The sequence below is a fragment of the Macrobrachium rosenbergii genome, chromosome 14 (assembly GCF_040412425.1).
Source record: "Macrobrachium rosenbergii isolate ZJJX-2024 chromosome 14, ASM4041242v1, whole genome shotgun sequence".
Lineage (NCBI taxonomy): Eukaryota > Metazoa > Arthropoda > Malacostraca > Decapoda > Palaemonidae > Macrobrachium > Macrobrachium rosenbergii.
The window spans coordinates 50,753,571-50,781,345 of NC_089754.1; the positions used below are offsets into that span (position 1 = coordinate 50,753,571).

At 35.8% G+C, this 27,775-nt stretch overlaps 1 protein-coding gene across 1 annotated transcript; it reads right to left on the minus strand.

The window, feature by feature from the left end:
• Positions 1-4,984: 4,984 nt before the first annotated feature.
• Positions 4,985-27,252, minus strand: LOC136846126 (serine/arginine repetitive matrix protein 5-like). The gene is given in 8 exon segments (XM_067116868.1): positions 4,985-11,077; positions 11,080-12,502; positions 15,912-16,061; positions 18,187-18,243; positions 20,360-20,483; positions 22,562-22,670; positions 24,109-24,286; positions 27,131-27,252. Coding segments are annotated over 8 exon segments (2,997 nt in total). The 5' UTR covers positions 27,143-27,252; the 3' UTR covers positions 4,985-10,133.
• Positions 27,253-27,775: the final 523 nt, after the last annotated feature.

Here is a 27,775-nt window from a genome sequence, read left to right on the forward strand (position 1 = left end):
CTATCCCTTGAGCCTACATCCAGCCACCGAGCTTAAAAGCAAAAGGATTCTCGGTGGGAAACGTAGTGTTTTGAGTAAGTGAATACGGAAACTAAAAATTACATTGATACACAATAACCATACCTAGCCCAGCATAGATGCCATAGGCTAAATCGTAGTGATTTATCTCCCTTATGGTCTCGTGTCCCATTCATTCCTTTTACTCTACCTCCATTCAGATCCTCTTTCTTCTATCAAAACTTTCCACCCTCTCCTAACAACTGTCTCATTGTGCAACTCCGAGGTTTTCCTTCTGTTACACCTTTCAAACCTTTTATACTGCCCATTTCCATTTCAGCGCCAAATGACCTCATGTCTATTGCTAGGCCTTCGGCCTAAATTTTATATTCTGTTCTGTTGTGATATATCCTAACTGAACCTTGAAGTGGCCCTATGCTTTGTTGCGCTGTGAGGGTTGCAGATCATGACTTGGAAGGAATATAGAATTTGGGCCAAGCACTGGGACCTATGAGGTCATTCAGCTGAAAGGGAAATGGACAGTAAGAGGGTTTGAAAGATGTAATGGGGAAAACCTAGCAGTTGCAAAATTTGAAATAATTGTTAGAGGGTGGAAAGTCAGATGGAAGAAAGAGAATATTGACAGAGGTACAGTAAAAGGAATGAAAGGGGGTTGTAGCTAGGGGCTGAAGGGATGCTGCAGAGAACCTTAAATAATGCCTACAGTGCACCACATAAGGTGCATTGATGGCACAACCCCAACCACCAGGGGGATCATGAATTGGAGCCTTGGTCTTACCAGACATTTCACAGTCTTTCAAAGAGGTTGGGCTCCCATGTCTACTTTCTGTGCTTTAAAGAGCACTTTTGCAAGGCCACCAGTCTTGTTCACAATCATGATGGCTTTGGAGGCAAGATGATCAGAGTAACTTATCAGCACCTGATGTTCTTTATTGGGCATTGCCAGGGTTTTCTTTCTAGAGGTGTCAGTGCCCTTGAGTGTAGGGTGAGGTTGATTCTTTCATATATGGATCAGGAAATTTTTTTTTTTTTTTTTTTTTTTTTTTTTTTTTTTTTTTTTTTTTTGCTCTTGACTGTCCTTTAAACAGCTACATTATCACTCCAACATGCTCTGTTGCTGACGATCCCTTGCCAGTTAAAATTTTGGTTCTAGCCCAGAGGGGTTCATTTACCAGCCCCTCAAGCTGCCATGGGCAAGTGCTACCCCACCTCTTGAACACGCACTGCCCCCATCATAGGTTCATTACATTTAAGCAAGGCTCTTGTTCTTCAGTTGGTTCCTGTTAGTACTAGTTTTTCTTGAGGTGATTGGTCATTTCCTTCCTGTTATTTTGACAAGAATTTCTTTCCCCCTTAGGATTTTTTTTTTACCATTAATGCACTCCTGAAGAAGATTGTGTCATCAGGACCTGAGTTTTCTCTCATTATGCTGAACCCATAAACCTGATCCTTAAGAAGACAAAACTTCATGTGTGAATCTTTGGCAGGAGAACATGCTTCCCCCCTCAACCCAATCCATGTTTGCATCAGATCAGAAGGTTTACCGGCACTGGCTTTCTTTCTTACGCTGCTGCTTGATTAATTTATTTGTGCTTTAGGATTAGGTCACCCCTGGATTCCTCCTAATGCCCCTTTAAGGTTAAGGTGCATTTTGGGTAACTGTGTGATCGTTTGGCAACGTTCCCTTCAAGGATTCATAGATTTTACCCAATCTGGTCTCCTGTGTTTTGTCTCAGTCAGGAAGTAGGATGGGAAATGGGAAGAGGAAAATTGCTGAAAGTGAAGTAGGAGGAGAGACTTCTGCAAGGACTCTTTCATCTGGGGATGTTATTTCTCATCAGGTTTTTCTTCCTCCTTTTAATGAGGAATCTTAACTGATAAAAACTTTTATCCTTTTTATTTTTTTCTCTCCATATCATTAACTGATAAAAACTTGTAGCCTTTTTATTTTTTCTCTCCATATCGATTCTCAATTGATAGATTATGGTAAGGAAAGCACACAACCGACTACTTTTTGGGGCTAGATTCTGGGAACCAAGCTTTTGCTACAGCATTATCTCTGAGGATTACAAGAAACTTGAGGTGAAAACAAAGGTATGGCTTAGTCTTCATCTCTGCATCATCCGTTTACCTGATACTCTTTCCATGTTGCCTATTGGAGAAAGTGCTTATGCACTTATCCCTCTCTTCACTGGTAATTGTACCCCCTCCTCTTCTATTGTAGAACTCTGAGAGTATGATATACTTTGTGCCAGTTTTTCTTGGGTAATAGGTCTTCTCATGAAGGTGGAAGTTGGTTTTCCCCAAACTGTGTAGAAAACCAGGAAAAATCTTGTTGCCCTGTGTGACAAGAGATTCATCTTGAGCAGCTGTCTTTTTAGTTTAACACTTTTTCAGAGGGACAGATGTCAGTGCTGCCAGGTTAATATTCTTCCTGACTTACAGGAAAAAGGGAGGCATGTCATCTTAGTAGTCATTGAATTATTTACAAGATATTCCATGACATTATCCACCAGGGTACTGTGGGTATACAGTACTTTAATCAGATATATCCTTCAGTTAACATTCCCTTGTGAGGTATTTGCAGGGCAGAGTTAGCCACGTCCCCTGTAAGGAGGGTTCTGTCTTATGTTTCCTGAAGAATTGGGAATGGAACAACTGGGACTTTGCTAGTTATTTCACAAGCTCTTCCATCAGGTCACAGTGCTTACTGCTTCATTGTAAGTGCCAGTCAACTGGAAGCCAAACTTGGCACATCCCCTTCTTAACCTGCATCCTAAAGTGATCTCTCTGGTCTCTTTAATAAGGAAAGGACCTAGTTTTCTCTCATTTACTAGTTCATATTGCTTTGATTTGAGTTGAGGAAAGACCTACTGACTTCCTTTCTCACTTTTACTTCGGCAAGAGGACCCCTGTGTGCCTCTGGCTCTTGTCCTTGGTCTTATTTTATGCTCAAGCTGTTGAGTTTTCCCAGCACCAAAAGGACAAGTAAACTGTGCTTGTGCTGGTCGGGCAAATGCAGGAGAGCTGCGTTTCCAAGCACCTGTTGGAAGTCTTGGGTCTGACAGTGTGTTCTCTCTCTGTCCATTCCTTAACAGTGGGATGTTGAAAGTTGTAAAGCATTATAATTCTTCCATGGATGATGATACTGCTACCTACTGACCTGGATTTCCTCTTTTTATAAGGAAAAGACAGTTTTCCCTTCATTCTTTCCTAGTGGATGTTTTGATATGGTGAACCAAACTTTGGCATAGTTCCCAGCCAGCCTCTCACATCAGATTACAGGGGCAGAAGGCAGCACACTGCTCAAAAAACTAGACCAGGAAATTGTCATTCCAGTTGGTGACAAACTGTTAACAACCTTAGGTTCCAATTCTTTTGAGACATTACGTGTTATATCGTAAGCATGAGTAATTGTTGTCTAATATCATGGCTGTGTTTTGGAAACTCTGATGCCTTGTCTCGTTTAACAATGTTAATCAGCGTTGCTGATCTAAGCAAAAATGAACTTATAAAGTGGACATGTCAAGCTATGAAGTTAAATGTCATGTTCCTTCCTTTGAAAGCTGCCTCTGTTGGCAGAGAAATTATGCATGTTTCTTATTTTGTCTAGTTATGCATTGCATAAAAAATAGATAGTCATACAACTTGAATTATGGTAACTATGGAAGAATGGTGTATATCATGGGGTGCATAAAATATTATGCCACTCAAGTTTAAAGATTGTATTCTGGAAGAATTGCTTGTTGACCATCAAGAAGTAGTTAGAATAAAAAGGTTGGCCTTTTAACATGTATGATGGCTGAAATTCCATCAAGATGTAGAAGTTTTGATCCAAAATTTCATTCCTTATGCTACCTTACTCCTGGAAGTGAATGATAATCCTTGTAGATGGTCAAGTGGTCCCTAGAGACAGTCATATCGATTTAAAAGACTATGCAAATATTCTTACATATAAACTTTTTAAGATAGAAACTCTCTTGACTGCTGATATATAAGATGTGTAAACTTTATTTCATATATTTCATTGCCAGTTTCTCTAGGAAAAAGTACATCTTTGTTTATTAGAAACTTAATTTCATGTACAAGGGTAAATTTTTCTTGTTAGAAAGCATAATACCTCACAGTGCTACAAGCTGTAGGGTAGATTACAATGCTGGATGCCTAGGCTAACTTTGTTCAGCTTACAAACCAGCTCTCACAATGAAAGGGTGTAGTAAGATTTTCTGAAGCCCTAATCCAATGACAAGCTGCTGAGAGCCTATAGGTGAGGTCTGATGAATTTAGTTTGTGTAAAGCAGACCAAAGCTGTAATTCTCATTTCTCAAAGGGGTAACAGCACTTCCAATGAGAAAATAAATTTAGTAAACTCTAGAGATGAAAATAATTAGCAGAAATGTTTGATCTTGTCACAATTTATGATATAGGTACTGCATTTAAATTTTAATTTCATTGTATGTGTGGAGAGGAATCCATCCAAATTCAGTATTTATGTTATCGTTGTACAATACTGTATTTAATCAGCTGTATGAATAATGCTGTTACAACATTAGTGATTTAGTGGCACATTTATGTGAATTTACTTATTGAAAAATGTTTGACCTAAACATATCAAGGGCTCACTGTATGTTAGGATTTGTTTGCAAGTAGCTTATAAAAACATGAGCGTTTCTGATTTAACATGGGTTTATAAATTTGCATTGTTATGCAAATTAAGTTGGTTATTTGACTGGGCTATTTTATTTGGTTTAGGAATCCATTTTATTTTTTAATTCAAGTTCTAAAAACTATGCAAATTCAGTTACATTAAAATCTGGCAAAAAAATGAACTTATCACAAAGACATTCAGCATTAACTTACGATATGATTTTTCATACTTAGGAATAGCACTTCAAATACTAGTAAAAAATTAGGTACAAATATGATTTATGCAATACACAATTCAAAGGAAATATACAATACAATATTAAAATGCAAAAATACATTTTATTCAGACACATACACAATTATTTATATAAAACAAACATTTCCATACAAATTCTTCTGCACATACAAATAATGACTCCACTGAGAATACAAATACATAACGAAGAAAATACTTATATCTACATAATTTACAAAATGTACAATGGAGTAGAAATTGCCATAGACACTGAGGAGAAAAAAATATTGAAAAATTACAAAAATTACAAACACATGCAATTATCATACTCCTTTTTCACACCACTGCATTTGCAAACAACCAGTACGTTCAACAATAAAAAAAAATGTAGAGGAAAATTATTGAACAAAGCTGCAGTGCAGAGAATCACAAACCAAAACAAGTTAAGAAAGGAGCTATGGTACAATTGAATAAGAAACAAACACCCAGTATGACTGATTTTTCATATTTTTTTCTTGGCAAACATTGTTCAGAAAAACTCCATCAAATCTCTCTACTTCACAAAGATGAAGAAATGAAAAAATGATAGATCTTGACCACCTATTTGTCAAATAAACGCATTACGTATAAATCATACATTTAAGCATAAGAGCATCTTTATTTCAGTTACTCTTATGTACAAAAGGAACATACCAGTAATAGTATGAGATTCACAAAATATTTGTTTGAAAAACTAATTACTACGACAGTACAAGAGAACCAACACAAGACAAGCAAATAGTAAATGAAAAATAGATGCGATAAGAAAGTCAAGAGCTGTGAAAGGTAAAACACTGAAACGACTATTAAAGAAAAAAGTATATACTTAGTATTTAATCGTTGCAAAATTCTTGTATCTACAGAGCACAGAAATGCCTGATAGTAAAGTAAGCTTAACCTATTAAGCGTCACTCTTAGTGTGGGCAATACCAAAACATCAGTTTTTCCAAAAATTAGTAACCACCACCAACACTATTTTGATGCTTTTACTTTTATTTTTGGGTATGTTAAAGGTTAGTTTAACACTAAGAAGGGGAAAAATATGAAAATACAGGCAATGTCCTATGTCTTAGAGGTTCCATTACTATGACAACACATTACCATTGCACAATTCAGAATTAAACCATACACCATCAGTGTAAATCAAATGCAAATCACAAGCACCTTTATTCCAATTGAGCTTGTATCATACCATTTTGTGCATGTTAGTTTTGAGGCAGTTTCTTGGTTTTGCTAAATTTCTTGGCAAATCTGTAAATATATAGTGACTCAGTATTTTTATCATATAAAACTAATAAAATATTCTACATGGTCTTTCTTGATATTCTGTAGGGTCTTCGTTTTGAATTGTGAATATCAAGGCAAGATCCCAATAAAAATTAGGAATGTCTTGCAATGAATTACAAGAGACCAGTCGCCCAGCAAAGCCGCAATTTCATCTTTATCACTGTTGTTTTCATAATACAATAATTCTGAATTCATGGATTCTGTAGTCATTCAAGTTAAGGTCTTAATCACGGTCTAGAGAGCATTAGTTAAACCCACCAGCAACCCAAGTTGTGTCCTTTACTGTATGGGGACCCTTGGTTGGAATACAATACCAGCCACATTTACAAGATCTGCCATTTGTTTAACTAAATATTCAGAGAAGCTCTTCCACACTCCTATTACCTATTTGCAGTAATCAATTTTATTGTTATGCATTAGTATCTGTACATAATAAAGTGCCTCACTATTGTGCTATATACAGTACAAACAAAATCAAGGTGGACTTTGCTCATCTATGACAGATGGGAGCTTACTGTCAGCGTCTTGTGGCAGTTGCAGAGAAACATGTATGTTATTCGTAGGATTCATCACATACCTGTAATTTATTGCCAAGAATTACCTGTACTGAGAACAGTTGTTAAATAAATTTTACTCAAATGTCATATGCATCTTACCAATATTATTGAATCCATGTTTTATTTAAAACTAATGATTGATATTAATAGTAAAAGATAATGAGCATTCTACAATATAAGGCTGGCTACAGATTGGTGGTCCCTATTGACATTACATTGAAGCACTTAGCTCTCCGAGAGTTCACTACCACTCTCCCCAATCTACTTGCATGTGGGTTGTCCTTGTATTCTGTGGACCTTGGTCTATTTCTATAATCACCACCATCAAGAATTTCATCATCTGTTTCACAGAGTAGGGTCTTTTGAAGCACTCATCATGATATATGCCAAAACAATAATAATATCCTTAGCTTCAAGAAGCAATGACTTCACCTCTTTTACTCAACTACAGATGCTGCAAGGTAGTACTTTTAGCTCATTCTGAACAGAAAATGACATTAGGATAATGAGTCCGTTCCAGTGCTGTGAACAGTCAACACAAGCAGTAGAAAGAAAACAGGAGTAAAGTTTGGTAGACAGAGACAGTTAACCATTTAGATGTAATACAGGTATTTACACTTTTTATAATTTTCCTTTTCATTACAAACAAAATTGGAAAATTCTGCATTGGGAAGTAATTCAAGACAAATTACCTGCCTTCCATATGATTAACTTGGTATATTTACCTGTCAATATACAACACCTTCAATTAAATTCAAATTATTACACTTTCTTTTCATAACTGGTAATGATCTAATTGACATGATTACACAGTTGATACCAGTTTACTTCAGAAGCTTTCATAAAAATGTCACTTAGTTTTACACACTCAAAAAGATTGTCCATACCAAACTATAATTTTTAAGACTGCAGTGTATCAAAAGTAATACTACTAAATTTGGAAACATCCGAGTTTTCCACTCAACACAAAATTACACATGGAGAGTCATATTACTTCAGCAATTTTATATATGAACAATTAATATGCTGTACTGTACTGAGCCAAATTAACATCTACCATATGGATTCCACACAGATGCAGTTCTTAAAGGGAAACATATTTCATGGAAGGCTCAAAATTGACAAAATTCTTATAATTCTGAGGATGGGTCTTTAAAATTAAACATTCTTTTGATTAAACCTTGTTTTTTCTTAAGAATGTAAGCTTATGGTTATGAATATTGATTTGTACATGTAAGGTGTGTGTGCATGTGCGTGGGGGACTAGTGTACAGGGTAACAGTAATCTTAGCTACATGGAACATGACATCTATTCTTAAAATTCAAAGTCTGAACTTAAGATAATAATTAACAATGTCAACTCATAAAAAATAAAAAGTGACATGATATAAACAACAGGACATACAAAACTGAAGTGCACAATTTGATGGGCACTTTGTGAGAGAGTAAGAATCTTCCAGTCTCCATACAAACCAACAAAATATAGTATAAATAAACCTACAATACCTTCCTTTCTGCTTTTAAAGGATTCCTTACATAACATGGAAAGATTTTAGGTACAAATTACCCTGTCATTTCCAACACTATCAATGTTTGACATTTATAATCAATTCACATATCTTGGCACACAACAAACAGATCATGTTGCTTATTCTTATATATCTACTTACAAACTGTAAGGGGATGCTGCATATTTATGAGAACCTGGCTATGTAAGGGAATAATCATAGCTATCAAAGGCACAGTTTACCTTCAGCAAGTTCCCAGCAACAAAACCAAAGAAAACCATTTTCATGTAAGCTTAAGATACTAAGCTGCTGAATGAAACCATTACCTCTGGCAAATTCTAAATACCCTGAAATATGACTGGATAAATGTAGTATGCAGACAATACCTAAGGAAAACTGACCTAAAAGTTAGACTAATCATCCAGTAAGATTTTTTTTTACCAAATACAATTACAAGTGCTTGAAGTGACTTGTATCTGGCATTGGAAAATCTAAATTTTGTGCTATGAAGACATGAAGCAATACTGCAGAGTTCAAATTACAATAACACCTTTACAATGGCTTGACGATCCAGCATTGTTTTAACATGATAATGTTTAACCTTATTTTATATGAAAATCATCATGTCTGTAAAGTGAATGAAAGCCCACAATGTTTCACAATCCAACAATTTTATCCTTTCATTAAAGGAAGTTAATCATGATCTAATTCCTAAATACAGTACTAATTAAAAAGCTCTAAAATTCCTGTGGAAAAAGCAATGTAAGAACAAAATAAATAAATATATTAAATATTTGACAGAAAAATGTAAGAAAGATAATACAAATATTGTACATCATTAAATTAATCTAGTGAGAAGAAATTGAGAATATTTTTACTATTAACATGTTATTCCTATAATTATTTGTACGTGACAGTCAATAATCAAAGTTCCACATCTTTTCCTAATGAAAAAATTTACAACACAATTCAGTCTGTACTTTTTAAAAGTATGTTAAAGTTACCTCGATATATTACATTCTAATAGAATCTGAAACTATGTTAAGGTTATCATGGATATATTACACTGTAATAGAATTTGCACTGTGATCCTTTCATTCCTACCTGATCTACAGTTAATGGGCTAAAACTCATTAATGCCCATTAGTTTTTCTGCAATCGACACAAGCAAAAGTGGTTGTTAACTATAAGAAAATATTTTCACAAATGCAAAACTTTAAGGGACTAAGGTTGACATGACTTGCTTCTCTAAACAGTCTTTCACTCTTACATAATTTGTGTTCTTCGAATGCATGAAATGTGTGTATTAATAAAATAAACATTTCTAAATCTTCAGAGTTCTCTGGTATATTATGATGATATCTGTTGATCAGGGATATAAAGTACACCAAAATCAGGAATGATCTTTTAACACGTACTTACTCATCACAGTAAACCATTACATTCTTTAACAATTTCACAAAACTTCATCATCCTGAGGAATGCTGTCTAAAACACAGAAATCCTTTGATATTTTTCCTGTAGGGACAATTCCAACATCCTTCAAACTACAAAAACTTTTACAATAAACTGGGTACATAAGATGATATAAAGTTACTTGTATATACAATGTACCCAAAAGTACAAACTGCTTGAAGTTTACTGTTTTAAATAAGTTCAAATACTAAATGCAGGGTCCCTTCAAAATTATCTGGATTATGTGCCACTGTTATCACCACATTATTTCACTGGACCAGAGTATGACAAACTGATATGTAAGAATGAAATTGATTATGCAGATGATTATTGACATCCTTTATCCAACTACCTGTGTTATTTCCATTGCATTGTTGATCACCAATAATTATGAAAAGCATCCTTGAAGCTGCCTAATTACTTGAGCATCTAGAGTGGAAAGATCAAAACTTAAGTGTGCAGTGGTTAAATTGAAGCTACTATTTTCAGCAATAATGTCAACCACTTGCTGAATTTTTTGACGATCACTAGAGTTTACAGAATTTGAGATTTTCTGCTGTAATTCAGACAATTCTTGGAAATATTCTATTGATGGATTTGGACTGGTGTCAACCTCTTCCTTAACCTTTACTGTTTCAGATTTCACTTCTTCTTTAACAGGTTTAGCTGTTTCTGTTACAGGCACACTCACTTTGTTAGAGAGAGAGGGACTCTCTGAAGCTGTTCGACGTCTTTTCTTTTCCCTTGGTTGGGCTTTTCTTCCTTGAGCTTCTCGCTTTGCTGGGTTCTTTCCATTCTCCCGTACAGGTACAATTTCTTCATCATCGCTAGATAAATCGGGTTCCTTTTTCACCTGTCGAGGAGTGGTTGAAGCTGTCTGCTGTCCAGTAGGAGTTTGGCTAGGCCGAACCAAGTTTTCTGAGGGTGACTTCAAAGGAGGTTTGGCTGGACTCTTTTCAGGAGCAGCTATTCGTTCTTCACACTCGCTATCAGAACTACTAACATCTTCCATCAGTCTACTCAAGGGATTTTTGTTTTTCTCCCCAGACCCAACGCCTGGTTTCAAAGGTCTTCCCACCACAGCTGCCCCTCTAGATGATGCAGCTTGGGGCAGACTTTCACCCACTGAAACATGGGATGGCGAACTCACAGTTGACATGCTACTTGTTGACCTTGTTGGTGACCCTGACAGAGACCTTGATTTTGATCTACCTGGTGAACTTGATACCGATCTGCTCCCTGAACCTGACCTTGATCTTGATCTGGACTGAGATCTTGACCGTGACCGTGACCTTGACCTAGACCTGGACCTAGACCTGGACCTTGACCTGACCTGGACCTGGACCTAGACCTTGATCTAGACCTGGACCTAGATCTAGATCTTGACCTGGATCTTGATCTAGATCTAGACCTGGACCTAGACCTAGATCTGGACCGGGATCTAGATCTTGACCTAGATCTGGACCTTGAACGAGAAACTGATCTTGATGGGGAGTGAGATTTGGACCCAGATGCAGATGGAGTCCTAGAAACAGATCTCCTGGATCCTGAGCTAGACCGAGAACGAGAGCGGGACCGAGATTTTGATCTTGTAGGTGACTGTGACCTCGAAGGAGACCTTGATCTAGAATGTGAATCACGATCGGCAGATACATTTGACGGAGGACTTCTTGACCTTGAAGATTTTGACGAGTGTGAACATTCTGGGGATGGAGACCTAGAAATGCTGGGAGAAGGTGAAGCACTTCGTGATGAGGACTTGGATGATGACCTTGACCTTGACACAGGTGCAGGTGGAGAAACTTTTACGATGGGCTTTTCTTTCTTTTTCTCTTTAATGATGGGAGGTGGTGCAACAAGGTCTTCTTTGATAACTTCTTTGACTGGAACTTTCTTTGATTTAGACTCCTTTTTGCTAGGCTCTTTAATGACAGGTTTTTCTTCCACCTTTGGAAGTGCAGCAACCCTATCTTCCTTTACAATAGCTGGCACTACAATCTTAGAACTACTTTCAGATTTAGATGGTAATTTCTCAATGGGTTTTTCCCTTTCAGGTTCTACAATTGGAGGTTCTTTATCTCGCCGCTTTTCTTTTTTATCTTTCTTTTTCTCTTTCTTGTCTTTTACCTCTTCAGCAGTTTTTTCAATGGGCTTACTGATTTCGAGATCATACTTCTTACGTTTGGAACTTGAGTCAGACTTGATACTGGTCGCAGGTGACAATGATCTCTTTGAAGCAGGGGATGCTGACTGCTTGGAAGATGGTGATAATAATCGTTTTGAAGACAATGGTGCTGGAGACAAAGAAGGCTTTACAGGAGGTGGGGACAAGGGCTTTTTGGAGGACTCTTTTTCTCTATGCTTTTTGCTATCCTTCTCACGGTCTCTTTCCTTCTTGTGTTTCTCTCTGTCTTTGTCTCTATCCTTCTTGTGCCTATCTTTGTGACTCCTATCTTTGCTCTTATCCTTTTTTTCATCTTTTGTTTCGCTGGTACCTGACTGTGCGACAAGAGACGTGCTTGAGGAAGATGACGAAATCTTTTCACTTTTCGGTTTTTCCTTCGGCTTTTGTTTATCGCTGGACTTTGGAGCCTGCGTCTTTTCTTTGTGCTTATCGAGGGATTTCTCTTTCTCTTTATCTTTTTCTTTAGGCTTTTCTTTACTGACTTTCCGCTGGTCTGCAATTTTCTTAATAGGCTCACCAAATAGTGCAGAAAACTGATCAGAAACCTTTGATTCTTGCTTTGCTTTTGGCTCCTGGAGGAATAAAAGAAAAATAAAAAATTATCTGCAGTTAAAAACAATGAAAATAAAGACCAATGTTTTGAAAATACATTAACTTTGCACAAAATTTCACCATAAAAAGTGCTAAAACTATACAAACAAAAGACACTTACATTCTGGCAAATGCCAGATATAAAAAATTCTTAAGTAGAATTTTAAAAGTATATTAAAATACAGAATTCTTTAACCTTTAAGGGCTGCTGTCCTCTTCATCAAAACAAATTTTAAGAAAAAATGACTCTTGAGACTGTTTATGCATGATGTCCTTTCAGACCTCAGTATGGGTCCATTTTCGCTTACATTTAAGACATTATCAAAAGGGTTTCCTCATTGGGCTGAGATCAGGATTACCAGGTCAAAGTTGCTGGTCTACCACAGAAACAGTACCCATATCAACTCTCTAATTACACCCAAAAGGGTAGTCTTAAGTAAGGTATAAACCACACTGATCCTGCCCAAGCTACAAAAGGTTTGTTCCCAACCACTGTGGGGAAAGAGTTAATTAATGCCACTTCCACTACTCACCTTTTATATTGGTACTTTTTAACATTATTTCAACCTCATAAAAGTTTACTTCATGATTTCTGTCCCAGAGATGAATTGCTAGCGCATTCTTTTTGTCGTGTCCTTATATTCCATTTCTATGTTTATGTTTAAGAGACATTTACCCTAATTCTTGGCTGTTTCTCAGACATGAAAAAAAAAGTTACAGTTCTCTCATTTTATAATGTGCACCCATGGTTTTTTGCTTTTATTTCTTTGTGCAAGCTTATTCTTACATACAAGTACACTGCACCTCACAGTGTTGCTGAAAATTGAAAACAAATTAACTTTTCTCATCCTTTAATTAGTTTGGGTTTTCTACAACCATGTTACAAAAGGCAGTGCTGTGATACTTTCTTGCAGGTTAATTGACGTTGGAAAAACTGGATTCAGCTTCGCTGAAGATAAGGGAAAGTGCCCTCTTATCTTTGAGTCCATTATATACTCCATTATGTGTTATAATGTTAATCATTACGACACAATACCTGGCCAAAAGACCAACTAAATTAGAAGAGAATTCTTTGATATTAGTTTGGTCACCATGGAGCTCTGGTAGACCATGGAAGGTAACTAACTCCTTTGAGGACTCAACAGCGACTACCAAAAATATGTTTTTCCTACGTCAAAACCTGTTTTTTTTTTCATGTATTCCATTAACTTTTTTCTCTTTAAAACAGGAATAAAGCTTTAGCAATTCACCGTTTGGACGCAAACCACAGGGTGGACATTTATGTGAAAAAAAGTTGTAGAAGGGCGTAACTCTTAAACCCACACTGGTTGGGAATAAATCCTTTAGTTGCTGGGACAGGTTCACTTCAGATTAGGTGTTACTGGAAACAGATATTATCAGTTGGATTACAGAAGCTGATATGATTATTGTTTTTGTGGTAGACCAGCATCATTAATCAGGTATCCTTAATCTTGACCCAAAACAAACCTTTATGGTAGATGTAAATGAAAATTAATGCTTGGTGAAAAGCTCTGCTAGGAGCACAAAACTATATAATCTCGAGAGTAATCTCTTATATTTCTTCTAACGAAGGTGGCAACAGCTCTTGAATCTAAAGATTCTAGATTGTTTATTATACTGTATAATTTAAAAAATTTACTTCGAGGGTCTTTTTGTCTACTCCATGGTACATTATCATTAATGATATGTAATAAAACCATGCAGTTAACATTGCATTCTTTACTCATAAAGGGTTGGTCCAAAGGTTTGTTCTTCAAGATATTGGATAATATTTTTTTTAAATTACAACACTGAAAATTACACCAGTAAACAAACTTGAACTGTTGGAGATTGGCAATATTCCTTCCACTGTATTTCCAAAACTTAATATATGTTGTTGGCTGAAAACTGGCAACAGCTGGAAACAGATTTACTTGTAAGTGTTGCTATGCCTTTGGGAATTGATCATGTAGGTTATTCGTCAAATAAAACTGAATCAAATGACTGTGACCAATGTGCAGATGGGATAATGTATGTCAAATATAATAAGATCTAGGCCTCCTGCAAAAAAAACTAGCCTCAGAACTGACTTTATAGTTTAAAAGCCAGCTTCTGACATTATTAATTTTAAAAAGGGTGCAAACAACCTTAGATCTTTTGCAGAGTAATTTTGGCCAACAACAGCAAAAAAATCCAAACCAGAATAAACAAGGAAAAAGAAGGGCCAAGTACTGAATGCAAAGGCTTAGTAATCAGCAAAAAATGACATATTAGAGAATAAAAAAAAAGGAATTAAATTGCCAAACTTGACAAGCTGGTTAGCTCTTGTTGCTTTTGTTACAGAGACAGGCAAAAGAATTAATCAGCTCTTTCTGTCTAATTATGGGTCAAGGATGCACATGAGCATACTATCACTTAGTGCTTGATTATCTAGCTATTCTTCTTCTGTCTGGGTATTGGAAACTGCAGGTTAAGGCTACTTATGATTGATGGGTGTGTATAAATTTATATAAAACATTGTTTAACCCTGTTCAAGGACACTTCCAGCTTCAAGTCAGTGGGTCTCAGAAAGCCTGCAACATCAACATCCAATTTTAGCAAGTTCATCATTCAGTCAAACAGTTTTCTTTGAATTATAGTCTATGAGCTGAGAAGTTGTGGTCCCTGAAACCAAATACGCAATTTCAATCAAGAAAAGTTTTTGGTGGAACAAGACTTTTTGGCAAAATTTTTCTACGAGACAAGCAAGCCATCCTTAAATAGGGCTGCTTGGTTACCTCTGCTGTACTGAATGGTTATTACTACCTCCTTCCAAGTTAAAAGTACATGTAATAGGAAAAGCAATGGCAATTTACGAGCAAAAATGTGGCATTTGTAGGGTTAATGTAAATTGGAAAAACAACACTCATACAAAGTCAGCTAAAATTTCACCAGTTCACTGCCTACACACCTAAACCACAGATCTATCCCTGATATAGTTAACCATCATAAAATTTAAGAGTAAAAAAGTACACACTATGTGGAAAAATCACCACAAGAGGCATTGCCCAAAAGTGTGAACTACGCAGCAAACTTTAGGTGGTATTAATGGTTCTTTGCAGCACCCTTATGAACCCCTGCTGCAGTTTTCTGTCTTTACTTTAAATCCATTTCCTCTGATCTCTTCCCATCTAGCCATAAATCTTCAACTTCACCTTACTCTATTTTCACACATTCCAATAAAGAACAAATCCTACAGGAAAGCCTTATGAGTAAAGAAATGTAACACAGTGGCCTTGTTAGTTAAACTACTCAAAAACTGAACAAATTACATGTTAAAGTAAAACTAATTACAAAAGAACTTGGCTTAGACAATAGACTTACAAGCAGGAAATGCTAATAAATAATTACCCTGTTTGTTGGATGTTTATGCTTCTTTGCAATGTCAGTATGAGCTTGCTGAGCATTCTGTGGCTTGATTTTGGCTCCACTCGAGGGACGTGAAGCTCCTGCCTTATCATTAGAGCTACTTTCCTCTTGCCCTCCTACACTAACCAAAGTCTAAAATGTAAGGAATGAGAAAAATTAAACTACATATTCTGGCAAACACTGACAACAAGGAATACATAATTTTTGTTCATTTTCAAAATAATCACAGATTAAAAACAAAAAATTATTATCTGTTGATAAAAAAATCTAGACAGGCAAGTAAATTCCAAATATGTTGTCGTGTTTGGCAGAAAAGACAGACTTGAAATTCAAAAGTGGTTATATTTTATTTTTTAAAGTTTGGAAGCCTCAACTCCAAAATAAACTTTCACATCAGATTACTAAAATACTTTGCAGCAATATTAATATGAGATTCAGAATTGTCAGAAACTAAAAATCTTTGAGGATTAAATTACCATAATAAAAATAATACGCAATTCATATCGATTTTACACAACAGCACCATATATTTCAACTTCTTTTTTCTTTACCTCTGTATAATTTTTTTTTTTAATGCACCATCCTTAATGTTGTTGTTAAGTATTTTTGTTGGCATTTCCCTTCGTGAGAAATTATGTGGAATGAGTTTTCTCCACTCTTCTTCCTTACTTTTTCATTTGAAATTCCATCTGGTCTAGTTCTTCATTTATGCTGTTTTTCAATGATTTCTTGGGCATCCCTAGGGATCTTGTCTTGCTGCTTACTTATAAAATACTTTTCTAACTCCCAATTCCTAATCCCTTCTTAACAAAAGTCTAAACTAAAGTTACACTGTACTAGGAAAATACATAAAGGAAAGGATAATTCCAAGACAGAGTAAAAGGGCACAAACATTTTAAACAGAAGGAATAGACCTGTGAAAAATGCAAAAATTAAGGTTATTAATTTTAATATTGGCACCTCTACTTGACGGACAGTTGGGGGGAGGGGTTGTCTGCCCATACTGTTAGGTAACAAAGACTCGCGTAGCCTATGCGATACAGTACCCTGGAGCCAACACTTATAGCTTATGGTGTACAGATATTATATACAAAATAATTAATAGCCTATAATAACCTGTATTTTGTAATTATCATTCATTTTAAAATATTAATTTACTTATCACTCTATTTCGGAGATATATCTGCAAAACGAATTGCTTCTAGTACTGTAGTTTAGCATAACAAAAACATAGCCAACTACAGTAGTTCTACCTACTTGTGCTTACAAGATATGTAAAATAAAAATATTAAATATTGGCTCAAAATGGGTATGGCACAAATAAAAGGCCAAATAGGGTTGATGCTCATATCAGTGAGAGCTGATTAATTCTAGAGATTAGGTCAAATCTTGATGTTTACTATAGAGTAGAGAGGAAGGTGTGCTAGCAGGTCTGAACGAATAAAGACCATAAGCATCTGTGTCTTTAACAGAAGTTACAAAACACTGCACTTACTGTTCACCCTTTATCTCTCTCTCTTGGTAATATGGTGCTGGAAAAGACATTGCTTCTTGGGCTTGTAGAAAGGTTAAGTAAATTCTAGTAAACATCCATATCTTATATACAAAAACACTTGGTGGTTACTAGTATGCATCATATACCACAACCAAAAAACATTCGGTGATCAGAGTGATATAAAACAAAGATTTTTATATCTGCATATATACAGTACTTGTCTTGCAAGATTTCAGTGCACTTTAAGCATGCTGAGGTATTTGCAATGTTTACTGCTGAAAGGTTGCAAAAATCTCCACAAGATGCAAAATGTTCTGCTTTCACATGCTCCTTATCATAGCATAAGGTGAAGAAATAAGAAAATAACCTACAAAACAATAACAAGAGAAATTAAAACAAATACAAGAAATATCAAGTACGGTTGAATGTTAAGAAAAGGAAATTTCTAAAATTAAAATTACATATTAGGAAAAAGAGAAACTCATTCAGACAGGAATTTGAGGCCACTGCCAGCACCACAAACTGCTGAAGAAATAATAATGTGCAAATTCTCAATATGCTAGTTTGCAACAAATACAGATGGTTTCGTAAGTGAATATTGTTACATGTGCCTAAAGAAATCTAATGCTAAGTCTACAAGATATTATGATTAATTGTGAAACTACAGAATTAACAAAATGCTTAATGCAAATGAGCGGAGCAATATACTAGAATTACAACGAAGAATTTTCAATGGTCAATTACCGATTGCACGCGGCTTACATGATTTCTTGGTGAAGTCATTTTTTTCACTGGGGCGCTGGTCTCAAACTCTTGAGTCTGAGAAAAATAACTGATTAATCAAACAATTAAAGGAAGGGTAGGGAAAGTGACAAGGCTTCATTTAATATCCTACTGTACTTAAGGAAATGCCTAAAAGCCAAAATGGAAACTAAATCAGATACAAGGTCAGTTCTAAAGCACACTATGCCAAAAATAAATAAGGTGAAACATAAAGGGAGCTGTATTATGCTAAATATTAAAGTCATTTATAAAGCTTTAAAAATTCCCTTGATTATACAGTAAGTCTGCAAGTTGCAAAAACTTTTTAATCTTATTTGCAGCAATACCTCTAGAATTTCTCAAATGAGACGGTAAGTAGTCTATTTCGATTGTACCCGCAACTCTTTATCATTAGTACAGTTTCTAACTTCACCAATTACAGTATTATCAAACTTATAAAACAATGAATATATGATGACATGATACAGATAAAATTTTCACTCAATACATGTTGCCTCTCTCTACATATTCTAACATTATGTAATTAATAAAAATTATATTTTGTTTGGAAACTTTTTCTTTCAACTTAGCCAAATTTGTATTGGTGTGAATTCCCAGATATCAAAATCCACTGTAGAACAAAGAACAGCTGTGCATGGTAGTTTAGTGCACAAGAGCAAGGTCTGTCAGTGTTTTGGATATTTAATATTGTGTAGGTTAATCCCCTTACAAAAAGCTAAAGGGTTGGGAGAGGGCAATTTATATTTACAAATTCATCATCACCTCCAACAGAGTGTGATGCCAAAGACCTCTCTGGAATTCAGGCACTTGTGTCTTTCCTGTGCTTATTATTCCACAAATTTCCAACCTCCTGTCTCATAGCTCTCATCAGATAGGGTCTGGGTCTTGTAATTAATTCTTCTAGTACCCACAGGAGCCCAACTGACACCATTATGTACAGTTCTCCAGAAAGCTAAGAATATATTTTCTTATTGGCATTTCTCTACAGAAAATACCACTTCCCCTACACTTGCCAGTTTTATATGAAGTAAGCATAATTTTCTTTCACAGAAAGCAGTACAAACTAGGATTGAATTACTCTTGTATTCTGCGCTGATGAAAACCCTATTCAGGTAAGCCATGAAAGCTGGACCCATTGCTTGCAACCCATAAGTTCAAGAACTCTTATGTGCATACATGAAACCGCATGGATAAAGAAGTGGTGGTTTTCTTCCACTGAAATTGCAATATCAGGACTTTCAAGCAGATGCACGAATGGCCCCAGCAAAAGTAATGGGTTTAAAGTGAGAAAATTTTGCTTTATAAAGAAAATACTTTAATTAATGTTTTATTCCTAAATGAATTATTTTTATATAAAATAATTTTTCTTGATAATGGGCAGAAATAGTGAATTTTATTTTTCGAAACACTCATCTACTCTTGGTGCAAAACTATATAGCTCTTCAAAGAGAGTAAACTTAAAACTATTCATTTCAAGCCCTACATGCAGCAATGCGGGTAATCTTTCACAAGTATAAAAATTCACCAAATGTTTCCGGTAGTGCTTCTACACCTACACATTTATTTGCACTCAACTGGTAAAATAATTTAAATAACCATAAGGTCATAACCTTAATAGAACAAAATCTGTTTATCATGCAGTGACAAAACAGATTCACAAGGGCATGTCAAATTTCTGAGTAACAAAGGATTCCTTAATCCATGTACACACACACACACACACACACACACACACACACACACACACACACACACACACACACACACACACACACACACACCATCCCTCACTTTTACAGGCTTTCACAAGTGTTGTAAAAAAAACACACACACACACACAGATGAAAGTTTGAAAGTTCACAATAAAGAAGCACAGATAAAAAGTTTAAAGATATAGCTATCCCCCTGTAACTGAAAGGAAATACAATACCTACCTTTGCTACACAGTCACAAAGTGCCATAAATTTAGCTTTCCTGAGCGGCTCTTCCAACATGAAGTAAGTAAATTTTTCCCCTTCTAATCTTCTTGATGCACTTATAAAAGCAGGTCCAGTATTTCATAATCTATGCTGTGCCACCATCATTCTTCACATAAAAAACATACCTGCTTCAGCAAACATACTACAAACTGCAACAAAAGATAATACATTACCCCGCCACCTGCAAGAAGTTTTCGCTTAAAGTCCTCAGAAGGTTTAAGGAAGGTTAATTTCTCTTTCCTTGTGTGATTGATTGGTGGGCTGTCAACATGCTGAAGAAACAAATCATATTCGAAACTGTAAAGAAAAAAAGGAAATACATTTTCAAAAATGTAAAAAAGGAAATACGAAATACAATGAAATGAAATATAAAATACATACTTTTAAATTCTAGATATAAATGCTAAATATTGCCAAATCCCAACTTTGTTATGAAAGAAAATTATGAAGTAGACAAAACAGTCTAAGCTGGGCCAACTTTGACCATATCACTCATTCCTATATGTTACTACTAGGAGTCAGAAAGGGCATCAGTCCTTAAAACATCGCCATAGCAAACTATTAAATGAGCCATTCAGCAAGTGTTACGAAAACCTGGAAAAGGTTAACTAAAAACAGTGACCCTGACTAGGGATTAAGCCGAGATGAACAGCAACCCTACTACAGATTCAGCTAAGACAACTTCTATTATTGTGAATGAGTGGCAAACTTCATAGACTGATGGATCTATTAACAAGCCAAGAATTTATTTTTTTAAAAGACAAGTTCAATTTTTCAATGCAAACCTGCTGCTTTTGCATAGCATACTGTACTTGTGCATATGCACAGATCTCAAAAACTCAAAATCTTGGTAGAGTAATGTCTCACCCTATGTTGTCATTTCATAACATAATGCTGGTTTCATAACATAATGCTGGATGTTGAACTTGCTTTGGTCAGTACAAAAATGTTAATTTTTTTCTAATACTGTGAGTACTTGCATGTCAAACTTTTCACTATGATTTTTTTTCCCCTTTTTTTTTACAGGCTGACACTCAGATCTGGCCAGTAAGGAGGTTAGGTTACCATATATTTAGCCCAGACCGTGAGAGTAAAGACAATGAAGAGTTAGAGTGCTTGGACAGCTTGAAGAGAGCTAGAGAATAAATGACTTGAAGTATACAGTAATTTCATTAGACCTCACTTCCCATATCTGCACTTTGCTGTTAACGAAAGTTTTCTTCTTTAATAAAATACCATCATCAGGTAATCTCCTAAGTTAGAAACTACGTCATTGAAGGTTTGAATTACTATAAATAATTAGATTATCTCAGCCTTATCTTTCTATACTGCTATGAAGATAAATGGTAATGGAGTAAAGGAGAGAGCGAGAGAGAGAGATTGGCAATAAGTAACAGTACCTACATGTACACTTCCATAAAGCAGAACATTATACAGTAGTATCTTCTCTAAAAAATACTTATTAGGTTCTTAAATCCTTTCAGAACCTCTCCAAAACACCTGCAGCCCTGTTTACAGTGTTATAAATACATACAAATGAGGAAATATGGTAGCAGATGATATATGTAACTTTCATAATGATTTGTGCATGCATTAATAAAAGGCTCATCATATTTCAGCTACGCCTGGAATGTCTTGAATACTAGGTAAGAGGCAATAATTCATAATGGTGAAAGCTTCTTGGTTTATTTTCTGCTTGAATAAAAGGCTGCAGTGATAAGCATGGGATAAAAAAAAAAAAGTCAAGAAATTAAGAGGTCACTGCAGCTATTGAAAATACTTACACTGAATTGCTCATTACAGTTTGGCTTTGCGCATTAGTTTTTTCTTACCTTAAACTCTATTACGTTTGGTTTCTAAATGAAGAAAACCCAGAAAAATGAGTCAATCTACAGAAATGGAATGGAATACAGAATTTAGGATAAAGGCCAAGCACTGGCACCTATGAGTTTATTCAGCACTGGAAGAGAAACAGAGTAGAAAGGATTGAAAGGTGTAAAAGGAGAAAAACTTTGCAGTTGCACTATGAAATAATTGTTAGGAGACGGTGGATAGTAAGATGGAAGAAAGAGAATATGAACGGAGGTATATAGAAAAAGGAACGAAAGGGGTTGCAGCTAGGGGCCAAAGGGATGCTGCAAAGAACTTTAAGTAATGCCTACAGTGCACCTTGTGAGGCGCACTGATGGCACTACCCCATTAAGGGGATTGATCTACAAAAATGCAGATCTTTGAGGTCTAGATCAAGAGCAGACTATAATAATAATAATGGCAAAGTGAACACTGTCAAAATTGAAACCAAAACCTTACAGTAATAAGATACAGTAGTAAGAACATACCATAAAACTAAATGAAACAACCTTGAAAATACTCACAAAGCCTTTCTGGTGTCTTCACTATGATTTGTCTTGAAATAAATTTCAATAGGCAAATTAAAGCTGCCATAGCCCATTTCACTTATTCTGTATGGGGGTGCCTTTAATACTGAAAAGAAAAAATGGATGCCACTCATTAATAAAAGGGAGAGACTCCATAACGTACACTAAATATCATAACATTCTTATTTCTGAAAATGAAAATTTTAAAAATATACACCAGAAAGAGTAATGTGCAAACAGACCTGAAGCATTAATATGTAATAACTCTTAAAAAAAATTAAGAATGCAAACCTTTACATCAATCTATCATCCATAAATACCCTCTTACTGAACTTCTACCTAACTACCTAACATAACAGATAAGTGCCAGGTTAATAACAAAAGAATTCTTGATTTGTACTTTCACTTTACATTACTAAGAGTCTCAATCTCACAAAACCAGTATTCATACTTGAACCCACAGGCAACTGTCTTTTCCTGTCGCATTAGTTAGAAAATACATTGCTGAGGCCAAGGGGGACTTGCCTCCAGGAATGGAAGAAAATAACCCTTCCTGAGGGTTTTACTGCCCATGGATCTAACCCTACGCTCTCTAACTGACACCAAAATCTCTGGGTAGGAGTGGATTTCATTTCCTCCTTTAGTTCCCATAAAGTCTGGTAAACACTTGTTGCCTCTTAGTGGTAGTAGTAAAAAAAAAAAAAAAAAAAAAAAAAAAAAAAATGCAAACAATGAGATCTAGTCTTAGCTTGAGGAACATAAGGGTAGGACAAGTCTCCCCTATTCTGATTCACAAGAAAGTGAAAGGTTCTGGATGGTGTGGTGTTTCCAATGGACCTCATTAGCTCTCTAGTGGTAGTAGCATCCAAATGACCGAATATACAGTACATGTCTATTACCTATTCCATACGGAATTAACGAAGGTCAATAAAGCTGAGATGCAATGATAATGTAAACCTGAAGAGAACAGAGGGACCCTCCAGCATTTAGCAGAGGGTGTCTAAAATTCACTCTTGCCAGTTGTAAAGCAATGGCAGCTCTCCTAACAGCTTTTCATTGTTACCCACTTCTGAGGGAGCACCATGTACTGAGGGCTCCAATGCAGATTTGTCTATATATAATTCAATATTACTACCTAGCAAAAAGCTAACCATATTTTTCCTCACAAAAATACCAAAATTATTTTACACTTATACTAATTATGGAATGGAAAACAGAACTAGCTTTGCAAACCAACATATGGCAGCATTAATTGAAATTAATTGTAACAAAATCTATAACAAAATTAGTAAAAATAATATCTACCTGAGCATTTGTACAACTATGGCAACTTTAAGTTATGTAGAAGAAAGTAATGCTAATAATAAATAATACAAAAATTTTTCCTACAACAGGGCGAGACTTCTATCAGAGAAACTAACTAAAAATGCTCAAAACATGACTATTAAGCCCGGAATGTGCATTCTAAATGTCATATGCAAAAAATTTGTAACAGCTGTACATAGTATACAGTACTGCTGTCTCATTGGGTAAAGTTGAATTACCTCTCTTTGGAAGTTTGAAGCTTTTGTGGAGAGTAAAGACAATCTTATCAATAAATGCTTCAATATGGGCTCCATTTGTCCCCTGAACAAACACCTCCCAGTCATGAGTAAAGCCCTCATTCGTGCGCTGTTGACGAACTGTGGCACGATGGCCTAATTCCAGTGTCACCACCACATTCTGCAAGAACAAAAAAGATACATTAAAATGATAAAACATTTATTTATAACAAAACACATTTTTTCATGCCAACACTTCAATCACACAGAATCCTCATTCACCATTTAAATATCCTTAGACGTGCATTCTTATGCCTTGCAGACAGAAGAAGCAGAGTACCTAAAAGTGACAATCCATACATGCCTGCCTAACTACAGTCATCTCCTGTTATCCATTATTGTTGTAACTTTATTTCTTTTTAAATGCAGATCCAAAAACTGCCCTTAAAAAATAAATTTTTTAAATACTTTGTATTTTTCATATTTTTAAAATAGTTTGTATTTTTCGTAAGTATAAAAACCAAAGCCTTTTATGCATGAGTACTCCTCACTGCAAGTTTTTCACACTGTAATTGTAATGAGGACCTCAATTTTCAAGTCACAAATTTAAGGCATTTAAAAAGCATCTGTGAAGACTAATAAATATACAGTTATGAAAACCCTTTAACTGGTTAATACGTACTGTGCATAGTACATGTTGGGCATATACTTTACTTGTGCTGTAAATATGTATATATACATTATAGGTATGTATATGTACAATTCATTTTCCATATTCCTTTCAAGGTTATTTAACTTCAACAATTCCCCTCTATGCCTATAGTGGTCTTATGAATGATATCCAAACAACAACAAAGTCTCCCCATCAACCCAAACAATAACCCTTTCACACACACACACACACACACACACACACACACACACACACACACACACACAGACACACACAGAGAGAGAGAGACACACACAGAGAGAGAGAGAGAGAGAGAGAGAGAGAGAGAGAGAGAGAGAGAGAGAGAGAGAGAGAGAGAGAGAGAGAGAGAGAGAATATGAAAAAAAAAAAAAGATTGCTGCAAGAATACGATGCTGAGATAGAAATACATAGATATATCTGGAGAAAATAAAAGCATTGGAAAAACTTTCAAATATCAGAATGCATTTTAGGTTAAGCCCCAGGTGTAAAAGAATATGTACAGTACAGTACAGTATTACCTCTCTACATACAACAAATTGTACATAAAAAACCACTCCAGAAACACAGTGAGTATGTTTTTAGCAACCTACAAATACAATTACTTATAACCAATTTTTCCTACAGTCTGAGCATCATAAATTTTTACCTGGCAAGGTTAAGCTGCCAAATGGGGGCCGAGAGGTTTTTTTTACCACGTATAACAGTTAAAAGTTTCATGGCAATTTGGGCAATGAGTACCCTTACATGGGTATCTTGGAAAACCACACCAAACCTCACCCAAACGAATGTTCTGCAGTACATTAATTTTGGTCATCTACTTTGGCCAGCAGTGCAGGCTCATTATTCCTCATTTCCACCTGGATGGCAAGCAGTAGGTATATCAGTTCAGATCCAAGATCCCACATCAAAATCGAAGGAAAAGGTGGGTGGCATCACTGCCCTTGGACATTTGAGAGAATTTAACATCAGATCGCTTTACCGCTGATTTTCATGGAAGCATCAAAAGCCAGGAACAACCCTAGCAGAAGCATGCTGTAATTCTAACAGAGCAACCTTGTCTTGCCATAGATTAGTTTAATCAGACTGACAGCCTCCTGTTGGGCAAAGTAACCGTTAACATCATCACCCTGTTTTGTCACTCTGGTGTTTATTGTGTAGCCTATGGTAGGGAGATGGAAGGATTTTATAAAATTGTTTAGGCCAGCTGAGTCAGGCTATAAATAATGCAATTCACTGCTTTCCCACTACATATAAACTACATTGTCTAATAAAGGAAGTACTGTATTCACCAGCCATTAAAACATACCAGTCAGTATGAAAGTCAAAGATTTCTAGATTTTGATAAAACAAAACAACATTGGTGATATTGATTCGGTATTGTGAGAAATTAAATTTGGCTTGGCCTACCCCATCTATGCATTTGCAATGGAAATGCGAAGCTCAGTAGCATCCCACGACAAATAGCCCAAAACACCATAGGCAGGTGGGTACTGTTTTACTTTGATACCACTACACAATATGGGAGCCTGGGTAATATAAAAAGTAGAAAGACAGAGATAGGCCTTGGTAATTTTGCCTTAACGTAAACTTCCATATAATAAAAGTTACTATAAGTGTTCTTAACCATGCAGTGATTGATGTGAAGTGTTAAGGGGGGGGGGTTGTTTCCAGGGAAGGCAAAGGCTCCGTGCCCCAGATCAGGGTATGGAGCCCATAGTTAGGTTAGGAAGGTAGGGTCTGGTTATGTCAGACAAGGTATAGCCTACTAGTAGCCTAAATGTTACGTCTGGCCCATTTTAATGTAACACGAAAATCATGCTAGGCTATGACCTAGCCTATCAAAAATTTACTTTTACCGAGGTAGCCTAGGCTAGGCTACAAAATTTTGTTTATATTTTACCATTAATTTTAATGGGATTTATCCTAATTATGGCATTAAAGGAATGGTTGTGGTATTGGCGTAAAAAATTCACCGGCTGATCTTAGCCTATGGCCAGTGGATAAAATTTACCAAGCCGACGAGCGTAGGCTTAAAATAGTATCACGTAGGCCTAAACTCCCCTCACCTAGCCTGAACCGCATGCTTCAAGAAAATCCCTCAGGTTAGACTGCTTTACAATAAGTAATTTGCCCATGAGCTACTGCGTACTATACTCACTGATCCCGCTAAGCCTGTTTCAAGCCGAATAGGCCCACGCCCGTCCGATCATTTTCGGCTACCTGTGCAAGCTAGGCCTGTGCAGGTTTCTACAGGTGAGCCTCGAGACCACTTGAGGCTCCGTAACAACAGTTGTTAAGGGATCTTATATCAATCCAGACAATGATTCTCACCTTAGAGGACATGATTTCAACGTTGACCCATACGAGCGGATTCTACAATACTAAATATTCATGAATTTTTGAATGGATCGCCATCGATCTACGATACTGGAAATCATCATCGAGCTACTGCGATGCATAATTACCGATTGTATAGAAAGAAAAAAATGTGTACTTTAGAAAATTTATCGATAAATATTCAAAATTACCTACAATAACTCAAAATTATCAAATATTTTCAAACTAAATAAAACTATTGTCTCATATTTTCATAATTTACGTTTATTCATCACTATTTTGTAAGCCGGAAATATCTCCAGGCAAAGTGTAAACACGATTCTATGGCAAACAGTTGACAACAACAATAATTATGCGCAATACTTTTGTTTTGCATATGACATTGTTTGCATTTGTTATAGTCATACAAGAGTACTTTATCACATGCGTAAATGATGAAATTTTTGTTAAATCATAATACGGCAAAAGAAACAATTAAATAAGCTGTCGCAGTTTTGCATTATAGAAAAACGAATCAAATATGAAATTCTTAGATGAAACAAGTCTGTATATATTACAGAGGGCCAATTACAGTAGTGTAACAGTAAAGGTAATAGATACACAGACTCGGTAAATATTATAAGAGAGAGAGAGAGAGAG